Source organism: Camelus dromedarius, chromosome 6 (genome assembly GCF_036321535.1).
Source record: "Camelus dromedarius isolate mCamDro1 chromosome 6, mCamDro1.pat, whole genome shotgun sequence".
Taxonomy (NCBI): domain Eukaryota; kingdom Metazoa; phylum Chordata; class Mammalia; order Artiodactyla; family Camelidae; genus Camelus; species Camelus dromedarius.
Genome location: NC_087441.1, coordinates 44,464,096 through 44,488,236, shown reverse-complemented (window position 1 = coordinate 44,488,236; position 24,141 = coordinate 44,464,096). Strand labels below are relative to the sequence as shown.

Sequence of the window (24,141 nt, the reverse complement as noted above, 5' to 3'; positions counted from 1 at the left end):
ATGTAATCTTGGGTGAGAAACTCTTCTCGTGTATAAATACAACATGTAAGAATTTAATAAGATAATGTATGCAAAGCCAGTAGTGCACTATCTGGCACATAGCAAACAGCCTGGAATGGGAGCCCTGTCGGTAGTTATTCTAAATAGGCACCTATGTGTAACTAACTATAATTTATATGAGTGTTAGGAACTTGGAATGTCCAGAGGTATAAGCTACTCTGGGAAATTTGATTCCCACTCCCCACCCAATGCTCCTACCTCCTGCACTGTCAAACAGATTTACTCAGAAGAAGAGACCCTGGGAAAGAGGGGTGAAAAGGGAGAATCACATGGCACTTGGTTCCTTTCTCAGCTCAGGGACTAATCAGGAGAGTGGGAGCATTCGTCCCACCTCTGTGCAGAACTCAGCAGCTCCAGAACAATGACAGACGGGCTGGGAGAACTCAGAAAACAGCACCCTTGGGTTTGTAGAATTCTCAGGGTGAAACCATATTAGGAACAAGATCCCCAGAAGGCGGCAGATGTGGGGCAAGTCCAGTGGGGTGGACTTGCTCTGGAGCCTATGAGATCCTCTCTGTCTCTCAAAAGATACTTGGGGGTACTTTGCATGGCTACTGCCCTTCATAAAGGTGAGGGCGCTGAAGCAATGAAGTCTGGGTTTAATTGCTAAAGGAGACTTCTTATACCCATAGGCTGAGGAGTGCTGTGGACAGGACACAAGATTCCCCATTTACTGTGGGAAGATGGTAAATTACAAGCATTAAGAAGTGGGAAGAGAAGAGTGGGTAGAACCTTATGTTTCTTGTAAAACTTGGTAGCTACTGACAACTCCCAGTCTCCTGAAAAAGTATAGATTCATCTACGTGTCTATCAGCAACTGTTCAAAGGCTTTTGGGATTTATCCTAAGTTTGTCAATAAGCTTCTAGCTTTTGTTTAAAAATTATTTTATTATTAAGTATATCATAGAATTCTAATTTGTAATGAACATTGTTGAAATTATAGGTATAAAGACAACATGAATGGATCTGAAAGCCATAATGTTATGTGAAATAAGCCAGAGAAAGACAAATACTTTATGGTATCACTTACACGTGGAATCTTAAAAAAAAAAAAAAGGTCCAACTCATAAAAGCAGAGTAGAATGGTGGTGGCTTCTAGGGGTTGGGGCAGGAGGTGGGAGAAATGGGGAGATATTGGTCAAAGGGTACAAGCTTTCAGTTATAAGACAAGTTTTCTGAGGATCTAATGTACAGCATGGTGACTATAGTTAATAATACTGTAATAACACTTGAAATTTGCTAACAGAGTGGTTCTTAAGTGTTCTTGCTCCACACAAACACACCCACACAGACACACAAAGTGACTATGTGAAGTGATGGATGTGTTAATTAACTACATTGTGGTAAATATGTCACAAATGTATACCTATATCAAAATCATCATGTGGTACAGTTTAATATATATAATCTTATTTGTCAGTTATACCTCAATAAAGCTGGAAAAAAAGAGCTAAATCATTCATTTTGGAGATTAAGAAACAAAAGCTTAGAGAAATTGAGATTTACCCAAGGTTACACGGATAACAGTGGTGTTTTTTATTTTTTTAAAGAGCCAATCTTGCTATTCACATTCTAGATTTCTCATACTCCTGCTGAAAAATCGATAATCTTACTTTTAAAATCTCAAATTCAATTTAGTAATTTTCCTCTAGCATATACTTCTTGATAATGTCACATAAAAAGACTCTAGATTTTATCCTTCTCAACTATCTAGGTGATTTCTAATTACAAAGTAATGTAGAAAGCATGCTTCCTTGAATACTTGAGAAAAAGAAAAGAGGCAGTCATCAGTTATCTCAGCATCCATTTATTTTGTTGGTAAAATGATAAAGTGTCTTTATGTTCATGAAGTTCACAAACAACTCCTTATGTTAAGAGTGTGACCAGTATTTCTACCTTATTTATATCAATGTTAATTTTGTTTCTCAAAGCCAACATTTACTGAGTACTTTTCCTTAACAGACTGACTTTTCTACTGAATATGTTAAAAGGGAAAATGAACAATAGATTTATTAAGTAAAGTAAGTCACCTAAATATTCTAAATGGAATTCTAAATGGGATAACTATTTTGTTAAAGCATAAAAATTCAGGCAAAGAGCAATAAACTTTAAAATTATATGAAAACTTAGGCTTACAGAAGAGCACTCCTTCCTGCTGGCAGAGCTTTGAATCCATTTGCAATGTAGCCAGTGTAGCAGCTGTGGTGCATCACACAGGAGGGAAAAGTACATCAGGGGGAGCCGGATTTTCAACCTATTTCCCTTATCCTTTTCAGGTAACTCTTAAGATCCTGGGTGCAGTTACCCAAGCAAACTATCCATTGACTGGGTCTTTATTTCTAAGAGAGAGAAAGGTCTGTAATTTATGATCAAAGTCAATAGCTCTAAACAGAGGTTCCTTGTATTTTCTGGTCATCTTGGCACCCAGGTATGTAATGAGTTCACATCTCTCCATAAACTGCTCCATCTTCTTCTTATATTTTTTTCTTGTATATTCAGAACTTTTGGGATTAAAGGCTGTAGAAAATTTCACAGAACTGTGAATGTTTTCTGTTAGGTTAGTGAATCATTTAATTAGAGAGAGAACTGTGTGTGTGATTCAGCTGCACAGCTATGGCCAAGAAAATATATATCCAAATCCCAAATAAGATTTGGGGCTTATTCTATTTTAGATCATAATTGCCGCTATTCACCTTCCTATACAGCACGGATTATTGACAGCTCATTATGTTACCTGTAGTCCCTGCTTTAAAAACTGGAAACTCAGGCTTGATATTTTTGCTAAAATATTTCCTACCAATACACACACACACCCATGCAAGCAACAAACCCAGCTCGACATGTTTTTTTTTTTATCATGTTATACTACAATTAATGTTAAATTAGTTCTGAGTAGCATATCATTTCCAGCCAAAAAAAAAAAAAAAAAAAGAAAAGACATACCTTTTAGATGAAGTGCTATGTACAGTAGTGCAGATCTCTTTATACTTAAGAAGGGGAATTTGGGCTTTAAGCATCCTGCTGCATTCATTGCCTTAATCAGAGAAGTTGCGATACCCTGCAGGCAGGAAACAAATTGTGTATATTTGAGTTTGTTTTCCTTTCTTAATGGCAAATAGATTAAAAAGGCTCTTCTTTGCCTCAAATAGCCTCCTGGGGTTGGAAATGGAACTTATAAAGAGGGGTGAGTGAGCACTTAGTCGACAGGAAAGAAACACAAAATACATTTGATTAAGAAAAATAAAAACCACAATTGGCTTAGTGCCAGGTAGGTGATGGATACATGGGTTTCATTACACAATTCTCTCTATTTTTCTATGTTTGAAATTTTCCATAATAAAAAGTTAAAAAAGAAAGAAGGGGACACTGTGAGTTGTCTTGGCCCATCTTTGCTTCCATTGCTTACAAGTGGTCAGACTGCATCCCACTCTCGGGTCCCAGGGCCACCTGATGAGGAATCCCAGACAACACAGTTATCGCTGTGGTCAAGATTCTGGAGGTGGGAAGGCTACAGCTCAGTGGTAGAGCGCATGCTTAACACACGAGGTCCTGTGTTCAATCCCCAGTACCTCCATTCAAATAAATAAGTAAATAAATAAACCTAATTACCTCCCCAAAACAAAAACAAACAACAAACAAAAACAAAATAAAATATATTTTTTAAAAAAGATTGTGGAGCCCCTAGCAGGCAAAGAGAATACTCCTCTCTGGGTGAGCCTCATCTTGTCTTTTGATTTTAAGCCAGATTGAAGGCTAACCACCTAGGAGAGCTGAAAAAAAAAAAAAAAAGTGGTTAAGAATTTGTAGGAAAGGTATGAAGTTGTGTCCACAGCATCTGTTTTACAGAATTTTTTCCAAAAGCTTTTAAAATAGTGGTTGCTACTGGTAAGTTTGACTATATTTAGAAAGAGTTATATTTAGATAAATAAGTCGTGACTTGAGTGAATAGCTTCACCTGGATTTTGGCCAAAACATGTGTTTGGTGGTTCAGTTGTGGTGATACTGCAACTCAACTGTTTTCAGCAGCGAAAAACCTCTCAGAGACTGACTTAGCAAGTTTCAAATTAAGAAAAAGTTTTACAGATGCTGAAATTCCAAATAAGAAACTACACATCAAATGTAAATAATTTTCTAACATTCTACCCTTTCTTCCCTTTAGTGCAGCTATTTGGGACTAGCTACAGAAATAGGGGCTTTTCTCACATTTTATTTTCACAACCATGTAAAACCAAAATAGGTTAAAAGTGAATTTACAGCTTAAAATCAGGAAACTCTGCCTTGAGTTTCATTGTTCCCCAAATAAAAGTGATTGCTGAAGAAGAGACTGCTGTAGTCCTCTAATACCCAAACACAGGAAATCATGTAAAGGAACCTGCTCCAGATATCCAGGCAAAGGCAGACTCGTGAGACACATCGGCTCCTTTAACGGGGGAAGTTTGTGAGGAAGCTTCTGATCCCAGTATTTCAGTGGCAACCTAGCAACACAAAATCCGTTAGATAGATGCTCGCAAATGTACTCATTGTGTGTGCACAGGAAGGCAGACACACGAGAGACAACGAAAAGATAATGTTCACTACCTGTTTTTCTCCAGTGGAGAAAATGACACAAGTGGGAAGACTGGGTCTCCTGGAAATTCATGGCCACCAATTTCACCGGGGTTCCTAACCCTGCTTATGTCTTCTCAGTTTTCTTGTCTTTCACAGAAACTATATAAAACTTTCTATATTCTCCTCTCACTTTAAACCCTCCCAAGTAACCCCTGCACAAGTGCCATGCTCTATAAAGAGAAGCCATTGGAACAGAACTTCCTCAACGGCTCACCACGAGCAGAGCCTCACACAGCTTCCTTGTCCCGTGGCAGAGCTCACCTCCCATCAAAGAACAGTCTCCACCCAGACTTTGGATCCCCACTCAGCCCTCTCTCCAGATATCTTAATAGAGCAAATTTTCTCTCTCCCGCACTTTTGGCATTTCCTTCTTTACTGGATCCTTCCCATGTACCTGCATTTTAAACACGCTCAGATCTTTCCCATGGAAAAAGAAAGAAAAAAGAAAAACAACCTTCTCTCCTTCAATCTGATATCCCTTCCAGCAACTGATGTCTCTTCTCTTTTTACAGTTATATTTCTTCAGTGAGCTCCACTAGAGATCACAAACTACTGCACAAAGGCTATCTGCAGATGTGATTTAATCCACAGTGTATTTTTTTTATAGTTGAATCAGTCACAAAAGTTTAAAAATCAGAAAAATTTAAGAAGAAATTTGATTTCCAACTTCTTGTGAAGAACAGAAATGTCTGGCAGTGGATGAGTAACTGATGCCCCCTTCAGCTATGCGTGTGTTTATGTGCACGTGTACGTGTCTGTGTGTGTGCGTCTGTGAGTATATATAGATCTATCCCAGCCTGGTGCATTTAACGTAGATAATAAATAAATAAATAAATAAATAAATAAATAAATAAATAAATACTTGTGACTTAGTGAATGGTCTCACCTCAAAAATTTCTGAAGCTTTTCTTTACTCTCACAAATATATATACGATCACGATATTCTAAAGCATAGTTAATGCTACCAGGTACTAGGGCTTCATATCTGAAAGACAAACAAAAACAACTGTGTATTGTGTAATTAGTATGCTGTACTGTGTAAATAAAATGTCAAAAATATTTTATTTTTCTATCTTTGCAGCTCAAGGAAGAAACAGAACACTTTCCAGTTTAACAATAGTGACTTTTTGATCAAAATGTTAAGATTGTTATAGGGACCACTTACTCCGAGTAGAGCTATCATTCTGTACTTGCACGAGGGTGAGGACTTGCCTTTGTTTTCCGTCCTTATAGGTCACTGGACAGTAGCCCTGGAGCTCAGCACACTTAGGGAACCGGCTCTTCAGCTCTGACAGTGTCAGCCTTTTAGGGATCATCTCGGCAGATGGGAGTGGATGAGGTGCTAATGGAGGCACATATAATTCTGGATTCTCCAAAAATTTCTATAAAAAAGATTATAGCAACAAGACCGTATGAAACAATTACTACACCAATAAAAATCCACTGAGGCTCTCCTGCTACTCTCTCCATTTTCAGTAGCAATGTTTGGTCCTTCATAACATCTGAGAGCTGCTTTCTGCATTACAGTAACTTCTTCCCTGACTGGAAAAGTTCCTTATAGTAATACTTGCAAGTGATTTCATCTAAGGTCTCTTGGACTTTCATTCACTCACTCACCTACTCACTCACTCACTCACTCATCCATTTATACAAATAATATTTGTTGAGCTCTTACTACGTGCCATGCACTGGAGTGCATAGTCACTTGCCACCTGTCTTCCTGTCCTGCAGAATAACTAACCAGGTGGGTGCCCTTTGGCAGGTGAGTTAACTTCTCCAGCTTCAGTTATCGCTCTGTAAAATGAAAGGAGCAGACCAAATACACTATCTCTAATGTCACTTCCAGTTTTTAAGATTCTGTGATTATCACCTAAATAAGCAGGGAGAAATACATGTCTTCTTAATAAAGTGAAAAAAAATTTTGAATTCTTCCTTAGAAACAATAATTAGTACATATATGTAAACTAAAAAATGTGCATTATACTGTATATATGTATTTACATGCAATATAATGTGTATGTGCAGTCAAACTGTAATAATTCTACCTAATAAAACTGAAAAAAAAGAGAAAAAATTTGAATTCTTCAGAGGAAAATAAAATGTTCAGAGGCATCTGATTAATTTAACCACCAACATTTTTATATTATTAAATTATGATATCAGAACAAATCTTTATTCTGTTTCATTAAACAGAAATATAAGGTATATAGGGAATTAAAATAGAAGAAAGTTTAAGGCACAGGAGACGTAAGTCAGGTCTTGTTTCATTTCTACTGATTTTGACTTCCCTTCTGCACCCTTGGAATGAAATCCCCTGGGGGCCAGCTGCTCAGCATCCCCTCCATGGGTGGGCTCACTATTGGATCTCCTTCCCTGTCAAGCTGGCTCAGGTGGAGGGTCCATCACTAACCCTGAACTTCTGCCTTGTGCCAAAATATGTCTTGGGATGCAGTCTTAGGATTAGCTTCTGAGTTGCCTCATTGGTCCCAGAGTCAAAGGTTCCAAAAATGGGGCTCCTGGTCCCCAGTTCCTGGGTGCTCCCAGCTGTATCCACCCCTTCCCGTTTGATGAATTCTGAGACAGACATTTCCTTTCCCTAGTAAATATCTAGAATTAGGAACAAACTTACATTCAATTTTTCCTGAGAACTCATTTTATAATAGTGCCCTCTGAACTCTGCTGCAAATTCCAAGGAATCAGTTACAGAGCAATCAACTAATTCATATGATTCTGCCAGGCTGACAGGGCAGTACTGTCCAAATTCGCCCAGGCGAGAAATCAGTTCTTCAGGTGAGATACATAACTTGTCAATGCAGGCAGCTTTTCCTATTATTAAGAGATTAACTATTATTATATATTTATTTTTCACAGAAAACACAACTAATTTTCAAAATCAAAATAATTTCAATTACGCTAGCACTATACAAATGATTGCACATTGTAAAATTCCAGAGTAAGAAGTTTCTCTTCATACCTCCAGCCTCTCAATCCAACATCCCTCCTAAGAGATAATCACTGTTGAGTTTGTATTCTTTTCTGATGTTTCTTTATACATTTACAAATACACATGTATATATATATTTGCATATAGGATGCTTACGCCACTATACTGTAAACATTATTCTGAAACTTGCTTTTATCAGTTAGTTATGGTCCTTGACATCTTTCCATATCAGTTTATGTGATTTATCTAATTCTTTTGAATTGAAGCATAGTATTCCATTGTATAAATGTACATATTGTTTACTTAACCATTTATCTGTTGATAAATGGTTTGGTTGTTCTTAATTCTTACTATAAACTTTATATATGTTATAAGTAATATATAGATATACACAAACATATGTATTTTTGTATGTTGGCACTCTTTCTTGCTTTATCTTGTTCCCTTCATAAGGCAAGCTGCCATGCTGGGAAGGTCCATATGGCAAAGTGGTCTCTGACCAACAGCTGACAAGAAACTGAGACCCTCAGTCCAACAACCCTCAGGGAATGAAGTCTTGTCAATAGCACAAGAGGAAGTGGAACAGTGGATTCTTTTCCTGTTGGGTCCTCAGATGAGACCATAATCCTGGCCAACACCTTGACTCTAGCCTTGTGACAGACCCTGAAGCAGAGGTCTGGTTAAGTTGTGCCTGGTTTTCCGACCCACAGAAACTGTGAGTGAATGTGTGTGTGCTGTTTTTAAGATGCTAAGTTTTGAAATAATTGTTATGAAGCAATAGATAAACTAATCCACTATTCCATCTGTTGTTTATTACATAGATGAAAAGGTTAAGAAGCCCCATAGTCCTTTCCTACAAAGAATATTACACTACTATTATACTACAGTGGTATACTATTATTATTCCAAAGTATTATAATGCACTGTACTACGGTCTAATAATACATAGTACTTTAAAACTAGTATGATGTAATGCTATAATATTATACTCTATGGTACTATAGTTTACAATCCTAGGTTGCTCTTTAACTCAGATGTGCTGACCTCAGCAATCCTGACAGGTTTGGTGACAGGGTAATTTAGAATCAAATGACATCAAGTTCTAAAAGACACTCAAATATATCTCTTTTTCTGATTCTTGGGATATTCTTGATGCCATCTGGCAATGCCTACAGATCCTTTTCTGGAATGTGACAGAATGAGGAGGAATCTCTTTAATTTTCTAACCCTGACCTTGCTCCATCTCATTAGTTAGAGTAAAACTGGCCCCCTGATAGGGGAGGGTCATTTGAATAGCATACAAAGGAATTGTAGACTATAAAAAAAATCAAAACAAATTTCAAACCATCAGGTACAGACTGGCAGGTGGAAGGTGAAGCAGAAGAGCAAGAGGGCAACTTCAATTAGATTAAACTATTCAAGCCAGAGGCAAGTCTATCTGGAATAATGTAGTGGATACTCTGGTGCCCCAACCAGATCCCTCATCGGGGCTAATGCCCCCATCCTCCAGCTGCTGGAAACCTCAGTGCTGATGGCTCACAGCTGCCCTGGGAGTTGCCCCTCTGTCACAGGTTATACCCCTTCCCAGAGTGACACGCTCAATGACAGGCCAATGGGAAGACATAAAGCCTGGTCTCTCCCCTCAATATGGGAAATTTTGAAGGTCCATCCTGGCTCCCGTGCTTCTCTACAGGATCGACTGAGGCATCTGTTTCCACCACACTGCAGGTTGGTCTCCCTCTGCCCAACTCTACCAGCCTTGCTTTCTCAGGTGTATCTCCTGACTAGGGCTGACAGATCAAATACAGAATGCCCAATTCAGTTTGGATTTCAAATAAACAAAGAACAGTTTTCAGTATAAATGTGTCCCATGCAATATTTGGGACCTACTTATACTAAAAACGTTATTTGTTATTTATCTGAAATTTAACTTGGAATCTTGTATTTTTATTTGCTAAACCTGACAACTCTATTCCTGAGAGTACTTCCTGGTCAAGCTTCTGCACCCAACTTTTCACCCGGAGTCTGTGTGCAGGCAACCCAATCTAAGGCAGGGAGGATGAAGCAGGGTAACAGAAAGGCGAATGAGGCACAAGTTTCACTTTTGAAGTCTGCTGTGGAATGTTTTACTACTGTGCTGTTATCTAAAACTTATTGGAGTAGGTTTCTAAGACTCAGTTATCTCTCCCCTTGCACTCTCATCTTCATGCCTTGTAATCCTCAGGCGAAAACAAATACCCAATCTGCAGACAAACAGGAACCAGAGCTACTGGTTATGCCCCAATAATGAAGCAAATCAAGATTCAATGATGTCATCATTATCAGAATCCTCACTGCATTTTTCCTTGTGCGAGATTCTCTGTCACGTTGCTCCCTCATACCTCATTATATCTTCTCCGTAGTTCCGAAGTTAGAAGTCATTAACCAGATGTCTGTGAGACCCCTACAGACAAATTCTTTTTAGAGCTATGAGATGTAGCTTTCCTTATAGCTTGTGTATTTTGGGGAAAATATTAAGAAACTTCTAGGAATATATAACCAAAAATTTTCTTTCATGAATTCCAAATATAGATTAAATGGCCATTCTATGTTCAGATTTAATTTTTATAGAATCAACATTTATATAATACCATAACTTCATTATACAAATAGTAAAAATAACTAATTTTGGATTATTAAACAAAATTTTGCCAAGTGTCACTCCACAGACCCCTGCCTTCATATAACTACTATTCTTGAAACTAGCTTATTCCACAGCATTCCAAACACTATAAACTCTTCTGGTGAGAGACTGTGTATTGTTTTCATGTGATAGGTTCCATGGGCTTCAATAAATGATAGCTTGAGTAAGGCAGTCATTTATTAGAACAAATATACATGCCCACAATAACTGGATAGTACCATGTATTTAAACTACTGATTAAGGTCATGGGAACAAGTGTTCAAATTGAATAAATTATGGTAACATGTCAGGCATGCACAGACTTCAAATTCATATTTTTTTTCAGAGTTATGTGTTATCGTACCTGCTTTTATTCTTTCCAGGTATATATGCACATGTTTATTCATCATCTGGACCTTCTTAATGACTTCATTCCATACCCACCATTTGCTGTGAAAGCCATCAATCACGTACCAGTTCTGATGTTGTTCTTGATAATATTGCCTAATCTCATCAATATTTTTGCGGTACTTTGAGTTCTTGACAGCTATAATCTGTGAGCTGTTGTGCAATGGATAAGGCAAACTAATAGAGAAACAGAGAAGGAATGGAAAAAGCTGTTAAAACCCTGTTTTTTTTTTTTTCCAGGATGAGTAAAGTTCATTCTTTTATCATTGTTTTCATCACATATATTACCTTGGTTCTGTTTTTTTTTCCAGGAGCAATCTTTTAAAAACCTCTTTGGAAGGCACATCCAACTCAAAGATGACCATGGGGATGACTGACCTAGCTTCCAAGAGACTCACTTGATATTTAGTTACAGGGTATCCATCGATCACAACACTAACAAGGAGAAATGTGAAAATAAAAATTCCAGATTTCTTTTTTCTCAGACCTGCCTTTCTGTCTTCCAGAACCAGTCTATCTTTTGGAGTAGCCCTGTACTGTCCCTTGTGTAATTTGGTTTATCTTGTCACTTTGCCCTGTTTATCTGTGTAAGCCCAAGAGCCAAGAAGAAGGCAGCATACATACAGACACAGCTCTGATTCAGATGCTTAGCATCACAGAGGTAGATTTTGGCGGACTTTGGGAGATAATACACACAATACCTTGAACACTGTTATTTAATTGGTGCTATTATTCTAAACATGAAACAGGTTTCAGAGGCACACAGACTTAGATCTGAAACCTGGTCTGACTCTCTGAGCCTTAGTTTTTGGTAAAATAGGGGCAATGATATTAACCCTTAGAGTTGTTTTAAAGATTGTAGATCAGGTATGAACAACAACTAGTGGACTAATGAACAGTCCTTATAACAGAATGGCTGGCAGGGGAAGAATTCCCCAACCCCAATCTTAACGTTGTAGTTTTATAGCAAACAGATGTTGTACAATTTCTGTATTGAAAGGTCAGTGGCTGTAAGACAAGGTGTCTAGTAAATTAAGACTTTAAGAAGCACATTAATATGTTTTAAAATTTAAAAAACAGATCCTGGCACAATTAATAGTATTTTAGTAAGTAATTAAGCAAATATGGGAAAAATTGCATTCTAAGCTTGCTTTTGTAGTAAACTTCTGTGAGGAGCCTGGGTGTGCAAGGGGAGATGGGGAGTTGGTGAGAGAGCCCTATGGGATCTGGGAGAGAATCATTCTATCAGACCTATCAGGCCAGTGAGCAGAAATGACGGTGAATTTGTTAGACCAACAGTCTAAGGTAGTGCGTGTCACTATCACACTGAGAGGAGGAATAAAGGCTGTCCACAATTCTCGGAGAAGCGGCCCTCAAAGTCAGGAAACTCATTCTGAGATGGGAGCAAGCTGGGCACGCTGGCTGATGGTTGCCAGGAAGGGCTGGTGTGGAGTACGTCACAGGATGTTCTTCCCCAGGGCTCTCCAGCCAGCTAGCTCTCCCATCCGTGGCGGAGAGGATTATAAATTAACATAGCCCGCAAGCTAACTAGAGAATGTATGGGGTTGCTGTTGTTGGTTTTTAATGGAGAGTAGCTCAACTTCTTTGTCCTGTGAAAGGTCACTTGAGAGGTCCTCAGGATTAGGGAAATTCAGGGTGAATGGGCAGTCACTGGCCTGGTATTAAGGTGAAATAAAACCTTTGTGACTCAACTGTGGTTGCCCACACTAGGATCCTCTGTATGCAAAGCTAAACACCAGGAAGGAGGTAACTTAACTTGCATAAGTCCCAGGGCCTTCTCTGGGGAAAAACCCGACACTCTGTTCCCTCATAACTAAAATTAGGAGAACTGTCCAAGGACTTGATTAAGGACCAGTGGCAGGGAAGGGCAAGGAGGCTCTTAATATAAAACCTTGAGTAAATCAGTGGGATTCCAGGTCAGTGATCTGGGCTCAAGAGAAGGGCCTTAGGTTTTACCAGCTTTTACTACAGGGTGTAACCAGTGGCTGTGCTGGGGGAGCCATGGCTGAGCAGGTGGGTGTAAACTGAAGAAACAGTTCAAACACGAGGCTCTCCTGTCCAAATGTGGCATTAAGAGAGGGGCATTGCTACCTGGGCAGAGAGCTGGGCCAGTGAGAGACCATCTCCATTGAACCAGTACCACCTGGGGGACAGGGGAGGGCCACACCTTCATCACTCCATAGGCAGTGAGAGGCTCTGTTGGGCTGTGGAAGTCACATGGGCCTCCTTTATGGACTGTGTAAACCCTGAGACTTCTGGACAGCGCAGGAGTTGCTGGAGGGAGTGAAGAGGCCTGCTTGCTATTCTGGCATGTGAGTGTTAAGTCAAGTTTCAGCTTGACAGAAAATTAAACTATGTAACCATACAGGTGCCCAGAGTTTGAGAAGCAGATCACACCCTTTACAAGAGCTTTAAACCCTGCTTAAGATGAGTGTTTTAGATTCCAGTGAGTAATTTTTTGAATGATTTAACTCCATCTTGTACCTCTCTCCTGCCCCCCAAACCCCTGACCCTGCTTACCCTGCGGTATTACATGTACTTCCCATCAGAGATAATTCTAAGGCTTGAAGAGCCAGTTCATCAGGGGCTGTCCTTCCTTTATGAAGATGCCAATTTAACATAAGTGCCAGCTCTGTATCTGGTTGGTTGCTTAATACATAACGCAGAGCTTCTCCTATTGACAAATGCTTTAAGCCATATTCACTTGACATTTTTTTGGCCACTGAAAAACATTAAAATTTTAAACTTATTTCGTTTCAAAAATTCATCAGTTAACCTTAGTTTCAGATTCTGGTTAATTGACATCAACAGCAATTTCAAAAATTAAAACTGCTACTATTGCTAGTAAAAACCTAGTAAATTGCTAGAAAAAAAACCCATTTTACTGAATTAATACTGTTCAAAGGTTGATCATTATTAGTACTTCAGGTATGTGGCTGATGGAACTGGTTAATGAACCATCTCTGTGGGTTTTTTTTCATAACCACACCAACATTTAAGCTTTTTCTTCCTTATGCATGAGATAGCAAAATTTTTGAGAGCTTTACAAGGCATCCCCTGTTTACTATTACTATTCAGTACTATGTCCAAAACAACAATTTAATGTTCCTGCATCACTGGATTGTACTGTTTCTCTGTGTATCCATTTATGGACTCCAAGCTGTAATCAGGATAGCAACCTTTACAGTTGGTGGCAGTTAATCCTCTAAGAAATAATTTTTAAACATTACAATGGCATATCTGACATTTTAATAGTAATTTACAGCTTATGGGGCAATATTTCTTCTGTGGCTTTATTTGCTATTTTCAACCATTTCATCAAGTGGGTAGAGTGGGTACTGAAATTCCAATTTTATAAATAAGAGAACTGAGGCTCACTAAAATGGAATGATTTGTTCTACGGCACACAGATGTTGCCATTGGTTGAAAGAGGCCCCAACCTTGACTCTGCTTCTGCGAAGTGAGACCACAGACTATGGCTTCCTGTTACTGTTAAATGTGGGCGTGCTCTGACGTGGTCTGTAGATCCTGCCTCACAACTGTCTGGAGACACAGTGTATAGGGGACACTGAGAACTCATCTGGTCCCGTGGGGAATGCAGGATAACTGACCACAGCGAGGGCCACCTGGAAGGGGACCCCCTGTGAGAGCTGCAGAAGCCTTCATCTCAGCTTCGCTACAAATGCTGGAGTCACACCTATTTTTTTTTTAAAGTTATAAAAATAATTAAGCTTTTACAATTGGACACTTTGTTAAAAAAAAAATCCCCTATTTCAACAAAGAATTGAGAAATGAGATTGCCTTGTCTATATTTTCATTTTTTGCTATGGTTATAAGATTTTATTTTGAAAATCAAAGTTTTGGCTTTCTTTGGGAACTATTATCTTTGTGAACATTTAGAATATGACCTTTAAAAGACTGTCATGTTAAGAAGTTTAAACAGGGAAAACAATCTTTTCATCTGAAGAGCTGGAACAATTTCCTTTATCATTTCTGGTGACAAATTAATCTTTGACCTCATCCCTCCTGTTCATTCTCTATGCAGTCAGTCATTCAGTCCTATGGTTTTCCTTTTAAATACTCCAGTACCTTTCCTCTCCCATTCTATTCTCATTGTGACCAACCTCTGTTCATGTTGTTATCATGTCATCTTGAAATACCACACCCACCTATTGCTGGACTATTTACCTTTAAAGAAATAACAAACCCAACGCCACAAAGTCTCAAGTTATACAAAATTCAAACATTACAGGAATACAGTTTATCAAATGCCCTTTTCAGCAGTCATTAAGATAATGAATTTCTACTCTTTAAACTATTAATATAGTAGATTATAGTTATAAAATTTTAATATAATTTTATGCTAATAAAATCTTAATATACAATTATTTGACTATATTTATAAATAATATTAGTTTGTAATTTCTTTCCTTGTATTATCTTTGTTAGGTTTTGACATCAAGGTCATGCTAATTTAAAAATGAATTTGTATTCATTATACTTTTTTGATTGTATGGATTATATTCCTTAAGGAAAAAAACCCTAAAGATAAATTGGAAAGCTTATTTTCTTTTCCCTTGCTCTGAAAAAACTTATAAAAACACAATATCTCTTGAGTTTTTAATTCTTTGGAAGTTTGACTTAATTTCCCTCCAAAACCATTAGCTCCCGGGCTGTTTCAGAGTGAGGCTCTGTTTTTGAAATGCCTTCTCTTCAATGGTTTTCATCTATTTCTGAGGGTTTTTTATCTCTTTTTGAGACAGTTTTGATACTTGGTTTCCTGAAAAAAGTGGTCCTAGTTTTCAGGAGATTATTTTACACTTTGGGGTAACAAAGGCAAATCCTTACCTGTAGTTTTCCCAGATTTTGGAGGCCCCAGAATTGCAATCCTAATGGGCATAGTAGGCTTAGGTTTGGGTTGGCGGATATATTTGATTGGGTTCTTCATAAATTTTTCTTTAGTTTCCTTACTAGATAAAAAATAAATATACTGACGATGGATTACAGGATAAAGTGGATTCTCTGAATTTTCAATTGGCTTGATTGTCTCTCCTTCACTTAGCTGCAATATATACACAATTGAATTCACAAGTGAGCTTTATTTGAAAAAGCAGTTCCCCCAAATAAATTTGAAAAAAATAAATTTGTAAAATAAGAAAATCTTTCCTATCAAATAATGAAACAAATTATAATCAAATATAAATATTAATAAACTGTGTAAAAAGAACAAATTATTTTATACCCACATGCAATAAATGTAGTTTTTCTTAAATAGGTTTCAGTTTCTGACAGTTATAGTTCTACTTCCTTAATAACGTCTTTAGGGTATACTGAATGTTTCTGCCAAGGAGTGTAAAGTTGTTTGGATATATTCATGGGCCAATTTATCTTCACAGAGAGGTCTATTTCTAAGGTAGTGTTATGTATGGAAATGTGTCTTCCCTAATTTGTAGGTTGAAGTTCTAACCCTCAAAGTGACAGTATGTGGAGACAGGGCCTTTGAGGAGTAACTAAGGTAAAATCAGGTCACAAGAGTGGGGCTCTAATCTAAGAGGACTAGTGTTCTTATAAGAAGAGAAAGAGACACTAGGAGTGCATGAGCACAGAGGAAAACCACTGAGGACCCAGTGAGAAGTAGTCATCTACAAGCCAGGAAGACAGGCCTTATCAGAACTATCACACCTCCTGGCACCTTGACCTTGGACTTCCAGCCCCTAGAACCGTGAGAAAATACATTTCTGTTGTTTAAGCCACCTGGGCTGTGGTATTCTGGTGTGGCAGCCTGAGCAGACTAACACAGGTGGGGCCCTGGGTTATCTTTGAGGGTATACTGGTAGGACAAATCCCACCTGTTTCTCTTTCAAGTTCTTTTACAGATGCAGTTCCACTCACATAAACATCAAGGACAGCCACAAAAGGCAAAAACACACCTAAAAAGCAGCCTAAGGTGTCGGTACGGAATGGAGTGGGAGGAGTAGTCCCACATCTTTGCAATGGTAATGATGAGAACTGAGTAATTAATCGATTACCTTTTTTTTTTTTTTTTTTTTTTTTTACAGCCTTAGGTAGCCAAGCATTAGCCAAGCCTAGACTTGACAAAATAGGTGGGAAACAGTGTGGTAAAATATTGCTCCTCCTGCAGAGCTACACCAGGATAGCAGTCACAGGTCAATGGTGTTGTCAGCATCATCATTCTTGGGTTGGAATCATGTTCATGGCTAGGAATAAATGCTGGGGATAAGAAGAAACTTGGGGATAGAGTGGGAAAGTCTGCTCTATGTCTTATACTTGGTAATAAGAGAAAAGCTGAAAGTTCAATGATTCCATTTTAGTTCCCAAATTAAGTGTGAATCCTTACAGCAGATTTAGCTGTTGGCCAAAATATCTAGCAGGCATCTTTCTCCTTTGTAGGTCAGAATACCCAAGGTGTCATCAAATCAGAAACATCAAATTGTCAGGCACCCAGAAAGATTCCCAACAGTCCTGAAAAAGGATTATTTATACACTTAAACCCTTCCTATGACCATACACTCATTTCTCCACAAGACATCTGTGTACAATCCTTATTATGTTTGGACACGGGTCCTTAAATAGAGTTCTGACTTTGCCTGCTTCTTTTCCTTTCTTGCCCATCTCAAAAAGAAGGGTAGGGCGTAACTATTTTTCAGAAGCTTTCTAGGTGATCCTAATACATGCTTAACTCTATCTGATTCTCTATGGTGGGAACTGTTACAGTGTTTCTCTATTTGAAAAGGCTTCTCTTGACATCCTTAATGGTTAAGATAAAGAAGTTAACACAAGTAAGCGGAATTGAAATTGTGTCAAATCAACCAAGAAGGATATTTCAGGTAATGTACACATGGTTCATTTTGGATCCCTTCTTCCAAAATATTTTTATCAGTGACCAATAATAGTAATACATGTTAATAAAAACAACATATTAATTGAGTGCTTATAAAAAACCAAGCACTTGCTTGCAACACAAATACTTTACAGCAATTAACTCATTCAATCATTGTAACAATACTATGAGGTAGGGGCTATTCTTATTCCCATTGAGCAAATGGGAATAGCTCAGAGAGGTTAAGTAATTTGTCCAAGGCCACTCAGCTGGTAAGCAGTGGTTTTGAACTCAGGCAGTCTGGCTCCAGAGGCCATGGTCTTCTCCACTGTGCTACATCATTGATGGGAATAAGAAGGTACACTGGTCAAGAGGGCAGTTCACTATTATGTTTATTGTCTTTAAAGCACTTAATACAACCTGACAAGAACCTACTTGTTCATTTACTTATTTATTGCCTATCCTCTCTCCCCAACTCAACTAGAATATAGGACCCATGATAAAAGGAACATAGTCTCTTTGCTTCACTGCTCTATTCCCAGGGACTGGAACAGTGGATGGCATGTTCTTTTTTAAATTTGTTGAAAGCCATCCCACATTTGAAGTTATTGAATTCCAATTGCATTAAATGTATTTGCTCACCCTGCATAAAAATACAGTACTTAGAAATAAGTTTGTGATGAACATTAAGGGCACATTTTGTATGGTATCTCACACTTTTCAGAGGACTTTACACCCTTGTATTTGATCACAGTGGCCTGATAGCACTGTTCTCCCATTTTAAAGGTGAAGAAACAGAATGAGTCTAAATGACTTGCCTAGAATTAGATAGCAAATTAGTGCCAGAGCTCAGCTCTGTAGATGTCTAGTTTGAGAAATATTTCTACTATCATCTTCTGCTACAGAGTCAAAACCAAGTTGGAATTGGATTATCTCTACAGAAATAGACGAAAGAAATTAAACCCTTTGACTAATTTTTTCCTACTTCAGAAAGGCAAAACAACCACACATATTTTTACAGCTAATTAAGAATACTGTACAATGTTTACAATTTTTTGAAATTATCCACTGCCTTCTTTTTAAACATATTTTTAAAAAGAGAAATAAAAGAGCATGGCTTTTCAGATGCATTTGCTGACACTACCTTTACAGGGTCCCAGTAGCCAAATGAGCTTATATACTTGTAGGTAAAGCTAAGCATTTTCTGGGCAAGGCGTGATGATATTGGATAACATTTCTCAAAAATGCTCGCACGATTCTCCACCAGTGGTTTCAGTTTTGTATTCAACATATATTGTACAATGTGGATTTTCCGAGCTCCATTAATGAGCATTACTGGTACCAAAAACTTTTCAAATTCTTCCTGATGAGAGAAATCATAAGAGGAAATATTTTTAGTGGGAAGGAAGCTGGTAGTATTCAGCCATGGTACATAGACATTGCTGGTGGCTTAACCACTTCAGTCTAGAGAACAAATATTTGTTAGCTTCCAAGTGGCTGGGTGTTGGCAGCTAAAGCCTTTGACCTTCTATGGCTTCCCTGCTGCCCTTGATTTATTAACTGTTTTTCTATAATTGTAAGCGGTGCTGATGAAAGGCAACACAGCCCTAAAAACATGTATACAATTCTTTTGAAATGTTAAAAAGAGATCAAGGCATACACCAAATTGCTTTTGTTTCATTCTCAAGTGTTATTTTCCAAGTCATGAAAAATAAAAAGTAATAACCTGTATTATTTGTAAATTACTCATGTCTGCTTCAAATTTTTCTCGCAGTTCACTTCTCAGGCGTTCAAGTGCATCAATCTCCTGCTCTTCATCTTCCTCACTCATCACTTCCTCATCTTTTGGAAACTCGTCTTCGAGGATGTTCTCAATATCATCTGTGTCTTCTTCAGGATCTTCCTCACTAATATCTTCATCTTCTCTAACTGTCTAAGGAAGAAAATACTCCCTTTTACTACACATATAGAAGATGGAGCAAATGACAAGGCTAACGAATTATCTGGGGTGTTTTGGAGCAAGTGGATATTCGTTAGTATGGCATGCAACATTCAACTACTGACACAGTGAAGTTTTAAATATCCAGCACCCAGAAATTTAATGCCTTCAAGACTCAGACACCAAAGTGATACCATAAAGAAATACACAGACGAGATACTAACTGCTAATATTTAATGCTGTTGTTTTCAGAATGTGATATGTTTTTGGTGGTCTTCAATAACAATATTTAATGCAGAGGAGAGAGTATAAGACACTCACTAGCTGTATTAGCCTGGACAAGATCAGTTTCCTCATCTGCAAAATAGGAATAAGGAAAGTACCTCCCACACATGGTTGTTGGCAGCATTAAATAAGCTGATACATGCAAAGCCCTTAGGAAACTGCCTGGCACATGGTAAGCATGCAAATGATAGCTATTATTCCCATTATGCTTTTAAAGCTATTATTGTCATTTTGTATGAAGCACTGTACTAATAGAACAGTACACGCCCCTTAGGAGGTTACAGCTTATCTGAGGAAACAAGAATATACATAAATGATTATTAAAGACCATGACATGATACTGATACTAGGTGGTACTGCACAGGCTCTGCACAAATCTGAGCCCTATCGTATTGATCCTCCTGCACTGGTCGCCCTGAAGTACTCCTCCCAGTTGCAGCACTGCCTTCCAGTCGGAAACCTGGGAGTTACTTTGACTCCTTGCTCTCCATTATTGCACACCCAGTTTCCAAGGATGGGAGTCCTAAATAGTCCTTAAGACCCCCTCCTCCTTTTCAGTCCCACTCTACTGTTTGCCTTCTCGTTATCTCTTGCCTGCAGTCTTGTGATTAGCTCGCTATTTCCTAATCTTTCTAACTGATTAAACCCTGGCTCCTTTAGAAGGCACTTGCAGCTGGATTTGGACTTGTAGGTGCCGGGGGAAGATGAGAGGATAAGGGCCCTTCCCTGCTCTGTGCTTAGGCTCCTCTCTCCCCAAAAGGAGTTTGGCGATGAGACAAATCTGAGATTTCTCAGATCTTTTTAATTTGAATTTTGAGACCACTTACTACTTTTTCTTTTTTCTTGTATTTTGACAACTTTTTATCCTGAGATTTGATTTTCTAAGGATCACTGGAAGTATGAGAGGATGAGTCCACACTACAAGCTGGGGACATCTTAGTTTCGGGTGAACTTGCGCTCACCTCTCCAGCTCTAGCTAATAGCTCTTCCAACTTGTTTGTTAATTTAAAAAACTTAAACTATATACATTTAAAAGGAAATTCATTTTTGCTATAAAGATCAAATTATACATCATATAGGGTAAAAAAAAAGTCTCCCTTTACACTTACATCTCTATTTCTACTTTCTTCCCTGGAAATAGTTTTGGTTAACAATTTGATTAGGATCCTTTTGGACACACACACACATACACACACACAATTAATATTATTTTATACTTAAATGAAATCATTCTTTTTCTAAAACTTGCTGAAAAATAATTTTGTGATATATTTAAATTTCTTTCCATATCAGAACATGCATCTCATGATTTTTTATTTAGCAATTCTTGCATTTAAAAAATGCAGGTTTTTTTGTTTTGTTTTGTTGTTATTCTATAGAAACCAGTTTAGTAAGTAACAAAATAAATAGTAAAAGATCGCTACTTTTGACCCTTGTGCTGTTTGGTTTCTCTTTCCTGCTAGTGATAATGAGAAATTTGGCTGACTTAACATTACTCTTTTTCTTCTGCCTATACCTCAGTTTTAGTCATATTTTTAATTCTTAATTCTGCCTGGAGTGCCTATAACTTTAAATCCTACCCCCAAATCTGTATTTATTGAGTTCTCATTTTTAGATGTATGTTTTGATTCTCCACAATTCAAGAAAATGTCCTTACTCTTTCTTTCATTTTTCCCTCTCTTTAGTTCCTAAATTTTTGTCTTCAAAATTACTACAGTCACATTTCTGTCTTGTAACTGTAGTTAATTATTTGGTGCTTCATGTAGAAATTGATTGTGAAAATTAAAAGCAAACAGTATTTGATTCTGAAAATGAAATCCAATAAATAGCACCTGTTATATTTAATTACATAATCTTTATTCACTACAGCCAAAGATAGTGACAGAAGGAAGCAACTCTGTATCAGAAAACATGTGCCATTCTAAGGAGACTGTTTCAAATATCAAGGTCAAACACTATTTTTTCCCATTATTTAAAATCATGCCATATTTTAATTTGCCCCATATTCAGATAATGATTTTTCTTGTCCAGCCCCTACCCCCATATTTGTTTGTTTGTTTTATATTGTAGGTGGAAAAGATTATTTACCATATCAATTATCTACTTTTTTCAGAAAGAATATATGAAAGCCTAATTTTCTAAGACCTTAAATATCTGAAAATATTTCCACTCCATTCTTACACATTATAAATTGTTTGCGTAGATATAGAATTCTAGGTTGAAAATCATTTTCACTCAGAATTTTGAAGGCACTGCCTTTGTCTTTTATCACCCAGTATTGCTGGTTTGAAATCTGATGCAAATCTTATCCACATTCCTTTGTAGATTTATTTTTTCATGTTTATTTTCTTTTTCACTTTTTTTTTTTTTTTGGAATGCATATTGGATGTTAACCATACTGGATTGACTCCACATACCCCTAGTTTTTTCTTTCATATTGTCTATCTCTTGCATTTTTTTTCTTGCATTTTTTAAAATGGAGGTACTGGTGATTGAACTCGGGAACTTGTGCATGCTAAGCATGTGCTCTGCCCACTGAAAGCCTGAGCTATACCCACTCCCCTATCTCTTGTATTTTTATTCTACATTTGAGAAACTCTTTAGCTTTTTCTTCTAATTTTTTAATTGAACTTTTAGTTAATTTAAATGCTATATTTTCTTTATTATAGTTTCTATGAACTGCTTTTTGTTCTCTGGTTTTTCATAGCATCCTGTTTTTGTTTTATAGATACAAGCTCTTGAATTTTCTGAGGTAAATGGGAACTTTAAAAAAATGTTTAATAATATTTTGTGTATTGTCTATTTGTTTTAGAGTCAATTATTCTATTTGTTCACCTTGGTTATTCTTGTATTGATAATTTCCCTTAAGTGCATGGTAATCCTTCGTTGTCTATTCATTTTTAAGGACTAAGTTGATTAATTCAGAACAACTGTAAGCTCTGGGTATGTGAGCAGGACAGGCTATATCATGCTTTCATTTAAGATGTGAGGATGAGAAGAGCAGGCAGGCTGGATCTTGCCCTCAATGATGAAGGGCACCAACTGACATTCTGTGGCACCTACCATTTTCTAGACATATTATTTAATTACTTTAAAAATTATTTACCTTTTTCCTTCACGGGCACAAGTGTCACTGTTACATGAGGAGCTCATGGAAATAACCTTAAATGACTTTTATGCAATTGACCCTCTTGGACTTTCTAGATAATCAAATTATATGCAAATAATACATTCTGTTCTTACTTTTCAACATGTATGCTGTTCTTTTTCTTATCACACTGCTGGGGCTAGTTCCTTCAGTACAATGTTGAATTTTTTTTAAAGATTAATATCTTAAAAATCTTCAGAGCAGACCATCTGAAAGACCCACAGGTTAATTCTTTTTAGGGAAAAAGGCTTTATTTTTCTATAAATGACATTTTGGTCTTCTGGAAAAAATGCTGTTTTTCCCCTACATCTACCATCTTTCAGTCCTTGCTAGGAGATACATGTTCTAAACTTCATGGTCTCAGACACCTGCTTCTAGTATGAAGGAATAAGTTCATTTAACCTCTAGCAGATAATGACTATAAACCATGTACAAATTTTATAGAACAGTCAAAATTTGGAGGAAGCAATGGGCTTAGGGTCAGTTCTCTTATTTTGTGCATGCTCGGAGGGTGGTGGTGACCTCGGGTGACAAAAACTCTGATAGAAAGCTCTCTGTCTTTCTAGCTGGGGGAAGCAGGGGAAGGAACCACAATCAGAGGGCACTGGAGAGTAAGGGTAAACTCCAGAGCTGAGAGAGCCAGAGAAGAAACGCCAAACTCAGTTGGCAAAGATTATCCAAGTCTCTGGACAATTGCTGAATTCTGCACATATGGGCTGTTTGAGAACAGTATAAGCTGAACTGCCACCCATTGTAGGCATGACAGCCTCCAGGTTTAGTCTTACCAAGTTAATTGTCTGCTAAAACAAAAACATCAGCCCAGCCCTCTTTGAAGGTATATAACAGAATCCAGAATCCCTACAACATAACATTCACAGTTCTAGGATATAATCCAAGATTATAAAAATATAAAGGATCATGAAATATGACCCATTCTCATAAGAAAAGATAATCATTAAATACCAAGTCCAGGTGTTAGAGTCACCAATCAAGAACTTTAAAGCAGTTACTATCACTATAATCAATGAGGAAAAGAAAAACAAGCTAAAATGTAGGAAATCTCCAGAGGGAAATAAAAAATATAAAAAAACAAACCAAATTGAAAATTTAGAACTAAAAATTACAGTATTTGAAATAAAAAAAAATTGGACAGGCTTAATTGTAGAATGGAAATGACAGAGGGAAGAATCAGTGAATTTGAAGATAGATCAACAGAAATTATCCA

At 37.4% G+C, this 24,141-nt stretch overlaps 1 protein-coding gene across 1 annotated transcript in view; it reads right to left on the bottom strand.

Annotated features, from left to right (window-relative positions):
* Positions 1–1,854: 1,854 nt before the first annotated feature.
* The window catches only part of AK9 (adenylate kinase 9), a 97,006-nt gene continuing 74,719 nt past the window's right edge, over positions 1,855–24,141 (bottom strand). The window contains exons 29-40 of the mRNA XM_064486789.1: positions 19,271–19,477; positions 18,689–18,907; positions 15,552–15,765; positions 13,224–13,425; positions 10,971–11,117; positions 10,639–10,859; positions 7,298–7,494; positions 5,881–6,050; positions 5,555–5,653; positions 4,433–4,535; positions 3,004–3,118; positions 1,855–2,577 (exon numbers count right to left, since the gene is read on the bottom strand). Coding sequence (XP_064342859.1) covers positions 2,375–2,577; positions 3,004–3,118; positions 4,433–4,535; positions 5,555–5,653; positions 5,881–6,050; positions 7,298–7,494; positions 10,639–10,859; positions 10,971–11,117; positions 13,224–13,425; positions 15,552–15,765; positions 18,689–18,907; positions 19,271–19,477 — 2,097 coding nt within the window. The 3' untranslated portion in view covers positions 1,855–2,374. The remainder of the gene's footprint in view (positions 2,578–3,003; positions 3,119–4,432; positions 4,536–5,554; positions 5,654–5,880; positions 6,051–7,297; positions 7,495–10,638; positions 10,860–10,970; positions 11,118–13,223; positions 13,426–15,551; positions 15,766–18,688; positions 18,908–19,270; positions 19,478–24,141) is intronic.